This window comes from Meriones unguiculatus, chromosome 2 (genome assembly GCF_030254825.1).
Source record: "Meriones unguiculatus strain TT.TT164.6M chromosome 2, Bangor_MerUng_6.1, whole genome shotgun sequence".
Classification (NCBI taxonomy): domain Eukaryota; kingdom Metazoa; phylum Chordata; class Mammalia; order Rodentia; family Muridae; genus Meriones; species Meriones unguiculatus.
The window spans coordinates 51,485,153-51,499,248 of NC_083350.1; the positions used below are offsets into that span (position 1 = coordinate 51,485,153).

General features: G+C 43.8%; 1 protein-coding gene across 2 annotated transcripts in view; it reads right to left on the reverse strand.

The window, feature by feature from the left end:
- The window catches only part of Cystm1 (cysteine rich transmembrane module containing 1), a 55,768-nt gene that overhangs the window by 30,095 nt on the left and 11,577 nt on the right, over positions 1 to 14,096 (reverse strand). For both annotated transcript variants that reach the window (XM_060377426.1, XM_060377425.1), the window contains exon 2: positions 7,989 to 8,206. In XM_060377426.1, the coding sequence (XP_060233409.1) occupies positions 7,989 to 8,187 (199 nt within the window). In that variant the 5' untranslated portion in view covers positions 8,188 to 8,206. The remainder of the gene's footprint in view (positions 1 to 7,988; positions 8,207 to 14,096) is intronic.

The window sequence follows — 14,096 nt, forward strand, 5'->3', positions numbered from 1 at the left end:
CTGCCTTCTGCAAGTGAGAGCCCAGGGCAGTCCATCTTGGTGACCACCAAGAGCTTTTTTGTCTCCATTCTAGTAAGTATGTGCCCCCACCCATGTGCTGGGTCAGGAGCCACAAGCATCTAACATCTGTCACATGCCCAGACACCATGTTAGAGAGATGCGCAAGATACACTAAGGGGACACTTGGCCACTCAATCAGTGCTCAGAATTCAATGTTGACTCTAACATGAAGAAGGCCCTGCTGGGTATGGTGACACATGTCTTTAGGCCAGCCTAATCTATGCAGTGAGACCCTTTCTCAAACAACAACAAAAACAAAAGCCCCTGCCTTCAAGGACCTTATATTACATGGGGAAATGAACCATTAAACAGTATGTCAGGGAAGGGAAACGGGTGGACAGACAGGGACACTTGGGGCTAGTTTGAGTACTAGACACAAAGGACTAAGGGAGGAAGAAGCAGCTGGAAGGCCTTTCTAGCTAGGTAACAGGGAAGGAAAAAGCAAAAGACAACAAGGCTATACGGCAGACAAACGTGGGCGATGGGAGCAACCTGTGCAAAGGGCCTGGAGTGGGGGCTGGCAAGTGCCCAGGAGGGAGCAGAACAAGGAGCAGGCTGAGCCGTGAAAGCGGCAGCAGCTAGCTCACAAAGGGCCTTGCTGCGTACCCTGCAAGGACCCGGCTTTCACCTGAGTAAAACAAAGCTACTTAGGGGTCTGGCTGGGAAATACAAAGCAGGGGTACTTTGGAACCATCCCCTTTGCCCCAGGCCGGTGGGTCCTGCAAGGTAATCAGGAATGAGCTGATCAGCCGGTCTCCTCTCCGTTCCTGAGCTGTCCCAGCTCTTCCCCACTTCTGCTCATCTACAGGCAAAAGCTAATTTGCCCACTGGTGTGTCGTCAGCAGTGGGAGTTGCAGTCCTTTATTTATTTTTATTATGGGCGTATAACCCCATTTTCACAGGCCAGGAGGCTGGCATCCACAGAACTAGATAAATGCCACCTAGAGCACTACATCAATGTGGCTTTTGGTGCCTATTCGGTGCCCTTGCTGAGCCATTCTGTCATCTGACGCCTGGGGGGTGGGGAAAGAAAGGAAGCACCGCACTGTGCACGCTGGGGGGGCTTCTCAGAAAGAAAGTGCACGCCCAGAGTTCCCGATGAAGGGAGCATCTAAACGGCTCACGTGATCCGGGCTGCAGTCCCACACCCAGGCCAGGCAGCCAGAGAAGTCAGACACAGGATCAGTCCATCCCTTCCACTCTCACACTAACTGATGAAAGCAGGTGAGACACAAGGAGAAACACGGGTCTCCACCGTCTCCGTTATTACTACCCAAGAGAAGGCATGCTCTGAAAATGTACTCCATTCCTCCTCTCTGATTACAAAGGACAGAAATGGGGTCAGTGGGAGGCTCCCAACTTAGAAACCTAATTCCAGAGCCAACGGGGCTTTGCAGTGCCACATGGGCATCCTAAAGGACGGTACTCTAAGTGGAATTCATTTTAAAGCAGTATGCTGCCAGATATCAGTCTTGTCCTAGAAGACTACATATAAAAAAAAAAAAAAAAAAAAAAACAAAAAACAAAAAAAAAAACAGGTTTTGTGGTTAAAAAGCAAGGGAAGGAGCCCAAAGAGAGTGGGGAGGGGCCCAGATACCTAAAAAGTTCACAACCACCTTTTGAAACACTTCCACTCATCCAATACTCATTTCCTGAGTCTATGTATGCATGTGTCAGTTCCACTTGTATACACAAGTGCACCAGGTGCTCAGCACTGTCCTAGAGGAGACAAAAGAGAAGAAACTGCCTTATGAGACTTCCAAGTTAAGGCAGGGCACAGTCAAAGACCAGGGCAGGGTGGTTAAGAAACCTGCCTGGGAGGCAGGTGTGGTGATGAGTGCCTTTAATTCCAGGTCTTTGTGAGTTCCAGGACAGCCTGGTCTATAAAGGGAGTTCCAGGACAGCCAGGGCTGCACAGGGAAACCCTATCTCAAAAAACAAATATAAAAAGAAGAACAAAAGAAACTTGCTTGGATTCTAGTATTAGTAAGGAATGGGAATCTAGTTTTATCAAATGCTAATTTACTTCTGCTATTTAGAAATACCTTTTATCCCAGGACACTTGTGAGGCAAAAGCAAGTTGATCTCTGAGTTTGAGGCCAGCCTGGTCTACATAATAAGGGCTACAGCCAGGGCTACATTTTTTGAGACCCTGTCTCAAATAGGAGGTGTGGGGAGGAAAGAGAAGGAAAAAGAAGAAGAGAAGGAGGAAAAAAACAATTACTAGATTATCTTATGTTTGTGTTTTGAGGGACAGATAAAGATAGAGAAAAAGCTGAAAAAATATTTCCCTTTGGTGGATGCATCAGAATTTCTGGCAAATCTGCTGGATCTCAGTAGTAGAGCACAGGGAGAAAATGTGCTGACCGTGAAATTAAAGCCCTCTAGTCTTAGTTGACACTTGGTAGCCCTTAGCTCGGAGTATCTCATCAAGCAGGAGGAGGCTAGCCTTGGCTACAAAGTAAGACACTGTCTTAAAACAACCAAACCTGCACAAACAAAAGAACTCACTAATCCTGACAAATTAGAAATGGTTTTGAGGCATCGGTTTCTCTAAAAAGAGGGAGCTGGCTTAGTAAGAAATGATAAAAGTGTGAAACTCAAACTTACTCAATAATGGCTGCCTACCATACTTGGGTGAGGATTTAGAAGCCAAATCCATGCACAGGAAGATCGATTTCGGATTAGTGATGTTTGCTGTGACTCAGAACCAGAGTGGCCTTGTTGCTATGATTAACCTGTGGTCACCTGAACAGGGTTCTTTCATCTCTCAGGACTGATGTACCTGGGTGGGAGTCATAAAATTTGGTGAAAGTATTAAAACACCTCTTCATGACCTTCTAACAGTTTGCAGACCTTCCTTATCTTCTCTGTAGCCTTGGCAGACCTGTCTCAGCTTCTCAAGTAGCCAGGATGACAGACATTCACCCCCAGGTCTGGCACTGGCTTTCTGATATGAAATTAGAGATGCTATTATGCTCAGTTTTCACTCTTAACTGTTTCCACTACTGCATGTTCATAAAAATCTAGAACTTTTATCTAGGAAGCCTTGCTGTATTAGAATTCATCTGCCACTACAGCCATGCTTCCAAAGACTGCCCACCTATGTGGCACTTTGCAAGGTGATGCCACCATGCCCGCCTCAATCAAGGAGTGAAGTCTTCGCACCCTCCTTTGGAATGGAATCTATGCTAGAGAGCTGTGAGTGCTTTGACTAAAACAAAAATTCGATGAAGCCAGGTATAGGGGTGCACGCCTGTAATCCTAGCACTCAATAAGGTGAGGCAGGTGGACTGCAGGTTGGAGACCAGCCTGAGCTGGATATCAAGATCTGCCTCAAAGAATATAGTAGAGAGAAATATCAGCCTGTGATTTTTGAGGGTAAGAACGTAACAGAGGACTACACTGTGAATCTATGTGGTTTGGGGGACTCTGGGTGATCTGGACTACTTTCGAAATGTTTATGTATGTCTGAAATTATTTCAGAATCAAGTTAATCAAGTATTCTGCTTATTTTTTTCAAGAAGGAGTTGGGACCTAACCAGCATGAAACTGCCCACGGAGGGAGGGGAGAGGAGGGAGAAGCAGAGGAGAGACATCCAGCACCAAAGGGTTTCAACCACCCAACTAAGACGCTTGACGGGTGATTTGCTTATTATTTATTTATAAAGTTCTGGTTAAAATAAAACAGAAATAAAAATTCCCACCGGAACTCGGTTTGTCAGGCAGCATGTGGCTGAACGGAATGAAACCTTTAAGGAAACTGAAAGAGTCAAACACAGCCAGTGAGGGGAGAGGAGCCAGGGGCTGGTGGGAACGCACAGGAATCACGGCATTTAGGTCCAGACGCAACACAATATTCTTAGCCTGCGACCGTCAGTCTGCCCTCGTGTTTCTTTCCCCCGCAGCCTCTGGAAGATGCTCTAATGGGGAGCAGCTGCATCTCTTCCCTGCAGCGCAGCGTAAGTCAAACCAACAGCACTGTTTTATCTTGGTGCAAAGCCTGCAGAAATGTTTATGAAACTTACCACGGGGCAGAAAGGCTCACTAGTGCCTGGCGCGGCCTTGCAGGTCTGTAAGCCAGCATTAGAGAGGCAGAGGTCAGGGGATCAGTTCAAGGTCATCCTCAGCTACCAAGTAAGTTTAAGGCCAGCCTGGACCACATGAAACCCTGTCTCAAAAAACAGGCAGGGGGTGGCAGGGACCACACACACTGTTATGATCTGTGTCACAACCCTAGTAGGTAGCTTGTGGAGAAGAGATGGATCAGCCTTTCCTGCAAAGTCCTATCTAAAACTACAATTATAAATTATAACCTCTAATTGCTCTGATGGACAAATGTATACAATCTTCCACTAGAAGCAAAAGCCTTAAATTCTGGTCTGACAAGATCTGGCTGCCGGATCTGGCTCATACTTCATCTTCTGCTGGGATCTTTCATATTCGTGGCTGTTTGTCTTGTGCTTCTTTTTGTTCAGCATCCCTGCCCTTATTTACCTCTCCATGTGTCTTAAACATATGCCAGGTTTCCTTCCCTCTATGCTGTAGGAGGGTTTCTGCTGCCTGCAGCTTCTGCTCCCAGCCTTTTTTTCTATTCGAATCATCGCCTCTTATGAGGTAGCTGGTAGTCCTCTGCTGCTCATTGATTACAAGTCTTGACTAAGACAAATAGTGAAAGCCTAAATTACTATAGTAAAAGCAAGGCTACTTGAATTTGAGCACTGCACATAAGGTGAAAACTAAATGAATCTGGGAAGAGGGGGTACTTTGAGTCCATGAGTGTACAGGTGAAGGACACAGAGGAGTAAGTTCTACTGGAGATGAGGCTTACGTGACAACAAGTTTCATGCAGATATTTTATTTTGCTTTCCAGAGATGTGCAGGGCAGGGTGGGGCTGAGCGAGAATGAGGGGTGAGTGTGAAAGAGTAGCATGAGAAAGATTAGCAACAGGCCTAGTCCAAATGCCTATGTACCACATGCATGCCTGGGGTCTGCAGAGGACAGAAGAGGGTGTCACATTGCAGGAGCTGGAATTACAGATGGTCATGAGCTGCCTCGTGACTGCTGGGAATGGAACCTGGGTCCTCTAGAAGAGCAGCGAGTGCTCTAAATTGCCGAGCTTTCCAGCCCCTCAGTGGAGGGTTGTTTAAGCTAATGTAGTTACTGGCTGAGAAATCTGGTAGTCTTGGATGTGAATCTATTTAATTCATGAAAGAGACAGGAACAGCAAAATATGCCTACTTCCAAGACTGGGAGGCTAGTCTAACCAATGAAAGGAGATGTGTACAGAGAGGTTCATGCGGGCAAACCAACACTCTTTCATGAAAGTGAGACCACAGCCAGGCTAACAGCTGAGTTCAATCACACAAGTGACCCCATACAAGAGATGCTACCAAGCAAAAGAATCTCCCTGCCAACTCACAGAATAATAATAACAAAACCATTGTTTGTTGAACTTTGAGGTGTACTGTTAGACAATAAATAGCTGAAACGCGATCTCAATAAGCCTCAGAGTTCACCTCTGTAGCACGGGGCTGTCAGGGCTTCTGTCAGTATTGCATGCGGCTGAAAGTGAGCACAAAACACAAGAAATACTTGTGATAGTTTGGAAAAACCACACGAGAGCCTAAACTAAGTTGCAGGCGCAGGCTTTGGGGAAGCCTTATTCCCACAGGTGCGTCTCCTTTCGTGATTTCCAATAAGCTGGTTTTCTGAGACAGACGGAGGGGTTTTTGTTTACTTGGGTTTTGTTTGTTTGTTTTTAGTTTGGGCTACAATTTCTTCCTAAATTTTTATTTATTTGCTTGCTTGTGTGTGTTTATGCTTACGCACGCTCATGCCACAGTTCAAGTACATGAGGAGGATCAAAGAACAGCCTGGAGGAGTGGGTTCTGGGATAGCAAACAGGTTGCCAGGTTTGGCAGCAAGCGCCTTTGCCCACTAAGCCATCTTGCAGGCCCTTGACTACAAGGCCTGAAAACTGAACCGTGTATCATAACTACATGAGCAAAGAAAGTTCTTGGATTAACCACTTGCCCACCCATGTATCACATGCATGTTAATTAACCCTTTACTAATTTCCAAAAGTCAGTTAAGAATGGCTAAAGGATCTGGGCGGTGGTAACGCCGGTCTTTAATCCCAGAACTTGGAAGGCAGAGGTAGGAAGACCTCTGTGAGTTCAAGGCCAGCCAGGGCTACATGGAGAAACGCCGTCTTGAAAAACCAAAACCAAAAAAAAAAAAAAAAAAATTCGACTCCTTCTTCTTCCTTTGAAGAAGGAACCATTTCCACCTGAGCAGCTATTAACAAAAGGAACTTTGGTGTACCCTTGAACTTCAGTAGAAACAGAGCAGAAACAGAATCTAACTGGAGAGAAAAGCTTAAATTTCCATACAAAGCTCAGATACGGAACAGGACAGCACATGATTCTGACTGGAGATCCCAGAAACAACACCAAGAATGACAGTGAACAGTCCCCCGACAGTGAGTTCATTCTACAATGAACTCACCCCGAGAATTCTAAGCACAGGCGATGGGCCCTAAGCAAGAAAGGCAGCTGATCAGCGGGCACTGTCTGCTCTCTCTGGCAGTTAGTTAATGATTCACAATTGCAGGAAAGGATGTTAAATACCTTTCGACTGCATTTGTGAATTATGATTCGTAACACTAAACTAACAGAGCCTTTTAACTTTAAGAATAAAGAAACCTTTTCTTAAAATAGCTGACATGAACACTAATTAAACCAACAAAAAGAGAATCAAATACACATTTGACGTTTTCTGCACAAAGCCCACCAAACCTGAGACATACTTGTTTTAGACAAACTGAATAAAATTCTAAACTCATCAAATGTACGCGAGAGAGTAAGCCTGGAAATGGCAACAAGGACCGTGAGTGTTCTGCGTGAAGAATGAAACACCAGGTGAGCATTGGTGAATTTCAATTTGGGCAGAATCTACTAGACAGACCACAGGCTGGGCTGTCTAGTAAGCTGTAGTTTCTTTTTACATTGGCACATAGTCCAATAAAGTGCAAAATCCTGTACACCTTGAGGAGGTGTGTATGTAGACTCACCATGAAATATTATGGGCAGGAGGACAGAACACTTGTCTAGCATACACAAGGCCCTAGTTTTGCTCATGGGATTGTTGCAAGGATTAAATGCTGATCTACATAAAGCTTTTAGGAAATCATGTGGTATATAATAAGCACTTGGTAAAATAAACTATTTTTAGAAGCTGAAACAACTATTCTATAAACCAACGGATTATAAAAAAGTCAAGACATGTATGTATGTAGCACAATGCTTCTCCCCATGTTTTATTTTTGATCCTTCATGACTGACAGTTTGGTAAAGAGTGTTTACATCTTGACTGCCAGGGTCAAGTTGCTTTTTTTTTTAAAAAAAAAAAATTGCTCTCACTTTCTTTAGTTCTCACAGTCGTAACAGTTCACTCTTTAACACATGAACTGCCTCGAGCAGCACTGTTCTAGCACACGGACCCAGAAAACGACTGCAATCTCAAGTAGCAAACAGAGTTACAAAGACAGTAAGAAAACCAATCCCAGCAGCAAGGCATGAGGATGACTTGCAGTCCAACAAGCTGACAAGTAAAATAACTCTGGGAGGCTGAAACAAAACAAAAGCAGTTGCAAGAGAAAGACACCAATTGGTACTAGTGCTCTAGGAGGTAGCTGCTAGAGCACGGGTCGGCCAGTAAGTCATCCCCACAGAGGGCACAAGGGGCATGAAGAAGGAGGTAGGACTGACTTGGGCCTCTTGAGTGAGAAGCCACTCTGAGCCATCAGCATCAGACATCAATCAAATCGAAAAGGTCAGAATTTCTTCTTTGCCAAGAAAGCATGCAGACACCCTTTGGCAGTGACACTGCGGACATGCCTGTTCACATATGCACAGACACTCACCTGTGGTCTTAGGAGGCTCCTGAGGTCCACCCTGCCAGCCGTACTGTGGGTAACCTTGATAAGGGTACCCCTGAGGAGGTGGGTAGGGGTACCCCTGAGGAGGTGGGGCTCCCATAGGCCCCATCGGTTGTTGTGGATAAGGTGGGTATGGGGCTGTTGGGCCATGGCCCGGATATGGTGGAGGGTTCTCTGGGTTCATCAGGAATCTGGCAATGCACCTAAGAGGCAAAGAGAATAAAAATTATTTGCATATGCAAATCATTAGAAAAAATTTCCAACCGATGAGATCATTTACCAAATGCCTTAAAGGTGCTCAAAGACTGGAAAATACCTAGCCTTGTTCACCTTGGTTCATTAGCATCATAACCACAAGGCTTATCTTACATATCTGCTTGTTTTCCTTGCTTTCTATCCTGGAGAGTAGGCTGTGACAACGGAATTAATCAGGTCAGTTTTGAATCGCCACCATGTCCTTAGAAGCCTGCCTAGGGCCTGTAGTCTCCTCAGTCAATGTGCTCAATTAAGTTCTGTTTTGTTTTTCAAGACAGGATTTCTATGTGGAGCCCTGACCATACTGAACTCTCTCTGTAAACCAGGCTGGTCTCGAACTCAAAGACACACCTGCCTCTGCCTCTCCAGTGCTGGGATTACAGGCATGCGCCACCACATCCGGCTTGATATTTTGTTTTTAAATTCCCTGAAACATCCATGAATGTGCATGAACAATATCACTATTGACCAGATCAGTAGATGCTGGTCCAATACTAGAAAACCCTCCAATAAATAGGCTGCAGTGGTGTTTCCTAAGAGGCAGCACTGCTACCAGGGGCCAGATACACCCCCAGCCTTGGGCTTTGGGAGGATATGGTTGTTCGTTGACCCACTGCTCTAAGTAGTGAGCTGTCTTTTGAGGATGCTGAGCAAAAACTTCCTCCAAGCTTCTACTCTCCCAGGATTCTCTGAAAGACTCCCGAGGAACCCTCACTTGTGTCCACAAGTTCCTGTCCTCAGTGGTTTGTTTCTCTGAGGGAGCCTATGCTTCCTTGGCCCCGTGCCTGTGAAGTACTCTCTTGACTGGGCTGGAAGCTCTGAGGGCCGACATACTGCTTCCGTCATCTCTGCAATCACCGCACTGCCTGGCACAGAGACGTCCAGATTAAAAGCAAACAAATCATAACTGGGGAACAAGGTATACTCTCCATGAGTCACTTAAACATCACGAGACCTGTGATACCACACCGCTTCACTGTTAACTGTCTCCTAGACTAGATTAACATTTCACCTATTTGACTATCTTCTAACCCCAATTAAAGAGGAGGAAAGAATCTAATCATTGTAATTTAGTAATCCCATTATTAATTCTTTTTTAGAATATGTAAGCAATAAATTCTTAAGTGATTTTATGAAGGCCAGAATAGTCATAAGGTTTCCAAGGGATTCTGGATTAAAGTAACAGATTTTTCTGGTTATCTATATAGTCCATATTCTTCCTCCCCAAAAGTATCTGATTTCCAGTTAGATACCATGAGTTCTTACTATAGCTCATGTCCTTCAAGAAAAGTTTGTCTTGTCCCAGCTCCAATCTGCTGAACCAATCAAGGTCTTTTTCATCACAAATGATTCTAGGAACCCAGAACAGAGCTGATCATGAATGCCATCCCTGTCACTGGGACTGACTGCCATGGTTCAGTCAGTAGAAAGTTCTAACATGCTTGTCCAAGTTCCCCTTGCTGTTAGCACAGGCACACAAAGATCTGTGAAAGCTGTGGCCTACAAAACTGCTGCTAGCCAATCAGCGACCGCCAGCCCTAACACACAGCACGCACTTCCCACAGGCAAATCAGAAAGAAGGTGCCATTCCAGATGATTTTATAACATATCATAAATCAAAGGCTGCACAGCGGCCTAACCTAAACTGATTCTATCGAGTTTCTAGTCAAGTAATAATCAATGACATACAACTAAACATACATTTGGGAAGTGGACTAACATAGTGGGAAATAGATATCAGTGTGGTTCAAATTCTTCTCTCGGGAAAATAGTTGAAAGACAAATAAAATGGCTGCTAGAGTAATGGCTTAAACCTAGCAGAGGAGGTAGGGATAGAGGGAGAGCCCCTCGAAGGAAATAATACATTGATACTAATATAGAATCAAGACTTTGTTTTACCTCATCTGCATTATGCCTTCCATTTAAAGACTTACTTTTCCAAAGTCTGATAGTGACTCAGGACAACTAGTGGGCTAAGGAGACGGCTCAGTGAGTAAAGTACTTGCTACTGTACTTGAGGGCCTGAGCTGGAATCTCTAGAACCCACTTAAAGCCAGGCTCGGCGGCACTTATGAATGTTTGCAGTCCTATCGTACACAGCAGCAAACAATGGAAGAGGGAGCCTGTTTTAAACACTGCGGAGGGTGAGGACCAGCACCAAAGAATGTCCTCTACACACGCATCACAGCAAGTGTACATGAGCATTCACACACAAATGCACACACCCATTTCACACACAAATGCACACACCCAGCATACCTCAAGAACAAACAACAAAAACATCCTTGATTTTTCCTATTCTCTGCCTCTGTTATATGCCAACATGACACCCCATCCTAATCAAGAATCCTTTCTGTAGAGAAATTTTAATCCTGCAACATGGGATAATCTGCAAGAGATCACATCCAAAGTCTTAGGTCTGTGTGATCCAGCTGTAACACAGACACACCCTTTATACCTTTATACCTTTAATCCCTCTGGCAGGAATAGATACTTCGTTTGTTTTTTTGAGACAGGGTAGCTGTGTAGCTTGGCTGTCTTGGACTCGCTTTGTAGATCAGGCTGACCCCAACTCAGAGTTCCCCAAATGCTGCTATCACAGGTGTAGCCACTGTACCTGGTGGAAAAGATACTCTTAATCCCTCTGGCTGGAATACAGACACCTTTAGTACACACCTTTAATTCTAAACAGTAACTTCTAATTGAGGGACAAAGTGACGAATCAGAGAAAGATTTGACAGAATGAGTCAGAGACAGGATATGCCCAACTCTCACAATAGGTGTGGGGGGTAGGGAGTGTCCATGAGTAAGGGAGAGTTCATGGAGACAACAAGGTTCGTGAATATGAGTACAGTACAGTTGGTGCAGTTCAGTTCGTGGAGTTCAGAGACAGTTTTTCCAAGCAAAATAATTCAGTGAGAAACAGAGAAAAGCCAGTTTGCATCAGTCAGCATGGAGAGGAATTTGAGCCAGATCAGCTGAGTTGAACCAGCCAGTCAAGAGTTCAGAAAGAACTAGAAAAGGTGAGTTTATTCAGCAGTAAGGCTCAAAGACTGAAAACATTCTAGGCCTAGGTTAGCAGATGAAGACTGGAAGCTGAAACCTTCAAGGTCCGAGCTTGTAGAAGATTAGATTATATGGAGGCTAGAGGCTTTAGAAATGCTCTGCGTGTAGCCCAAGCCATTGGGTATGTAAAGCTTGCGTAGGGCTCTCATCTCATCCCCTCAGCTGAGGAAATAAAAACATTTACACCTTTCCTCACAGTGACTGATACTACAAGCATGACCTGAATGTAGACATGGGGAAACACTGACCACTTGTGCATTTTGTTTCTTCTCCCATAGCAGAAAGCTGGTGAACATAGATATCAATCTCATTAACTCTCATATGGCCACTTCATTATTTATTTTTAAATAAATAAATAAATAAATAAATTTTTATTACTAAGGTTAAATGTAAACAGCATGAACTATTAAAGACAAACAAGAGCTTCAAAGGGAAGAGCTGAAAGGGTGCAAAAACCACGATCCATTAATAGACTAAACTGCCCACTGTTCTCCCAAGATCTTGGTCAAGACTCAAACAACACAGTCACAAGATTACAGTCATTCCCTAGTACAACAAAAAGGGCAGAAACTATTTGTGAAAGTCTCAGAGATAAGATACTATAAGGCCTCATCATAATAGTCAAGAAATAAAAATATAATAACCTTGAAAAATATCACTGTTCCAATCTACCTGGCAGCTGCTGGCACCACTCCTGTGGGCAGTATGGTGAATATATTTCCTCCAGAAAAACAGAACAGTCTCAGTGGAAAAAAATCAGATACTGGCTAGGTGGTGGCAGCTTTACCAGAGCCAGGGTATCTCTGAGTTCCAGGCCAGGCTGCTCTATAGAGTGAGTTTCAGAACAGCCAGGGCTACACAGAGAAACATTGTCTCAGGAAAAAAAAAAAAAAATCAGATACTAGCTGGGTGGTGGTGGCACCTTTAATCCCAGCACTTGGGAGGCAGAGGCAGGTGGATCTCTAAGGCTACACAGAGAAACCCTGTCTTGAAAAACAAAAAAAATAAAAAATAAAAATAAAAAAATAAAAAGTCAGATATTGATACAGGTGAGGACAACAGAGAAATGACTTCTCCAGCTAACTACAGTAAGACCACACACAGATGACTTGACTTTTTGTTTCATATGTAAATGAATAAAAACTGGAGGGTAAGACCAAAAAGGGGCCAGCAAGATAGCTCAGAAGGTAAGAGTGCTTCCTTCCAGGCCTGATGACCAGAATTTAATCCTTGGAAGCTGCACCTGGAAAGAGAACACCAACTCTCACACGTTGTTCTCTGACCTCCATCTGATACTAAATAAAGCAGGGGAAAAAAATTACAACCTACATACCTAAAGAAGAAAAAAGTTATCACAGTATATCTAGATAATTAGCTTGTCTATGGGTGGGTTCTGTTTTCATTTCTGTATATACACGTATAGGGTCTAGTGCTGAAGACTGAAGCCATGGCCTCACACATGCTAGGCAAGTGCTGTATCATTAATCCACACCCTCGGGTATTAGTTCTATGCTTTTAAAGTAAAATGAAATGCTGTGCAGGAAAAATTAGGAGCTGCAGAGAGAGCTCAGTTGATAAAGAGCTTACCTGGAATGCACAGGACCTGAGTTCAATCCCAGAACCCACGGAAAAAGCTAAGCACGGTAGCCATGGGTTTATAGTCACAATGCTGAGGAAGAGGAGACAAAACAAGGGGGCTGCCTGGCCTGCTAGTCTAGCCAAAATGCTGAGTTCCTAGATGAATGAGACCCTGTCTGAAAAATAAGATGGAAAGGAAGAAGAGGGGAATATGAAACAGGGTAGCAGGAGGTGAAAAGGACTATTCAGTGTGTGTATGTGTGTGTGTGTGTGTGTGTGTGTATGTATGTATGAAACTATCAAAGAATAAAAAATAAATAAATAATGCAAAAGATGGCGACTAGAAAAAGACATCAACCTCTGACTTGCCCATGTAAATGCACACATGTTTATCACACACATATGTACAAACACAAAGAAAAAATTGAAAGCTATATAGTTTTCACAATCTTACATTTCGTTAAACACGAATAAAGAGATCAATATAATTTAACAGAACAGTCCTGGGCTGAAGACAGCTCAGTTATAAATTGCCATGCAAGCATATGACCTCTAAATGTATTACACACATGCACACGCACACACACACACACACACACAGATAAATAAAATTCAATTTTTATTGCAATTACCCAAATTTATTATGCTTATTTATGTGTGTGTGTCCTGTGAGAATGAGTGTGCCATGACTCTTGTATAAAGGCGAGAGGACAACTTTTGGAAGTCAGTTATCTCCTTCTACCATGTGGGTCCCAGGAATTAAACTTGGCAGGTAGGTACCTGTGCCTGCTCAGCCATCTTGTCAGTCCCTAAATTAAACTTTAAAAAATTTAAATTGAATGACAAGTCCTAAAACAAATTTACACAGTTGAGTGACTTAAAATAACACAACACATCATAGAACTATAAATAAAAAAAGCATCACACCATCAGGAAACGCATGTCATGTGTTCAATTTATCTTATGACTCAGCAATTCTCCTTCCTGGTAACCAGTTACGCCTCACGTAACTACAGGGACATTTCTGAGAAGTCGGTGAGGCTACAGTGCCATGCTTTGCTTTAACTTCTGTATGAATTCTGAGGAACTGTGTCATGGACGCTTTTCCTGGGCAAACACTACAGAGTATCTTTTTACAAACTACAGTTTCTACTGTATCACCACTGAGCAGTTTAAACGGGACAACTGTGGTGT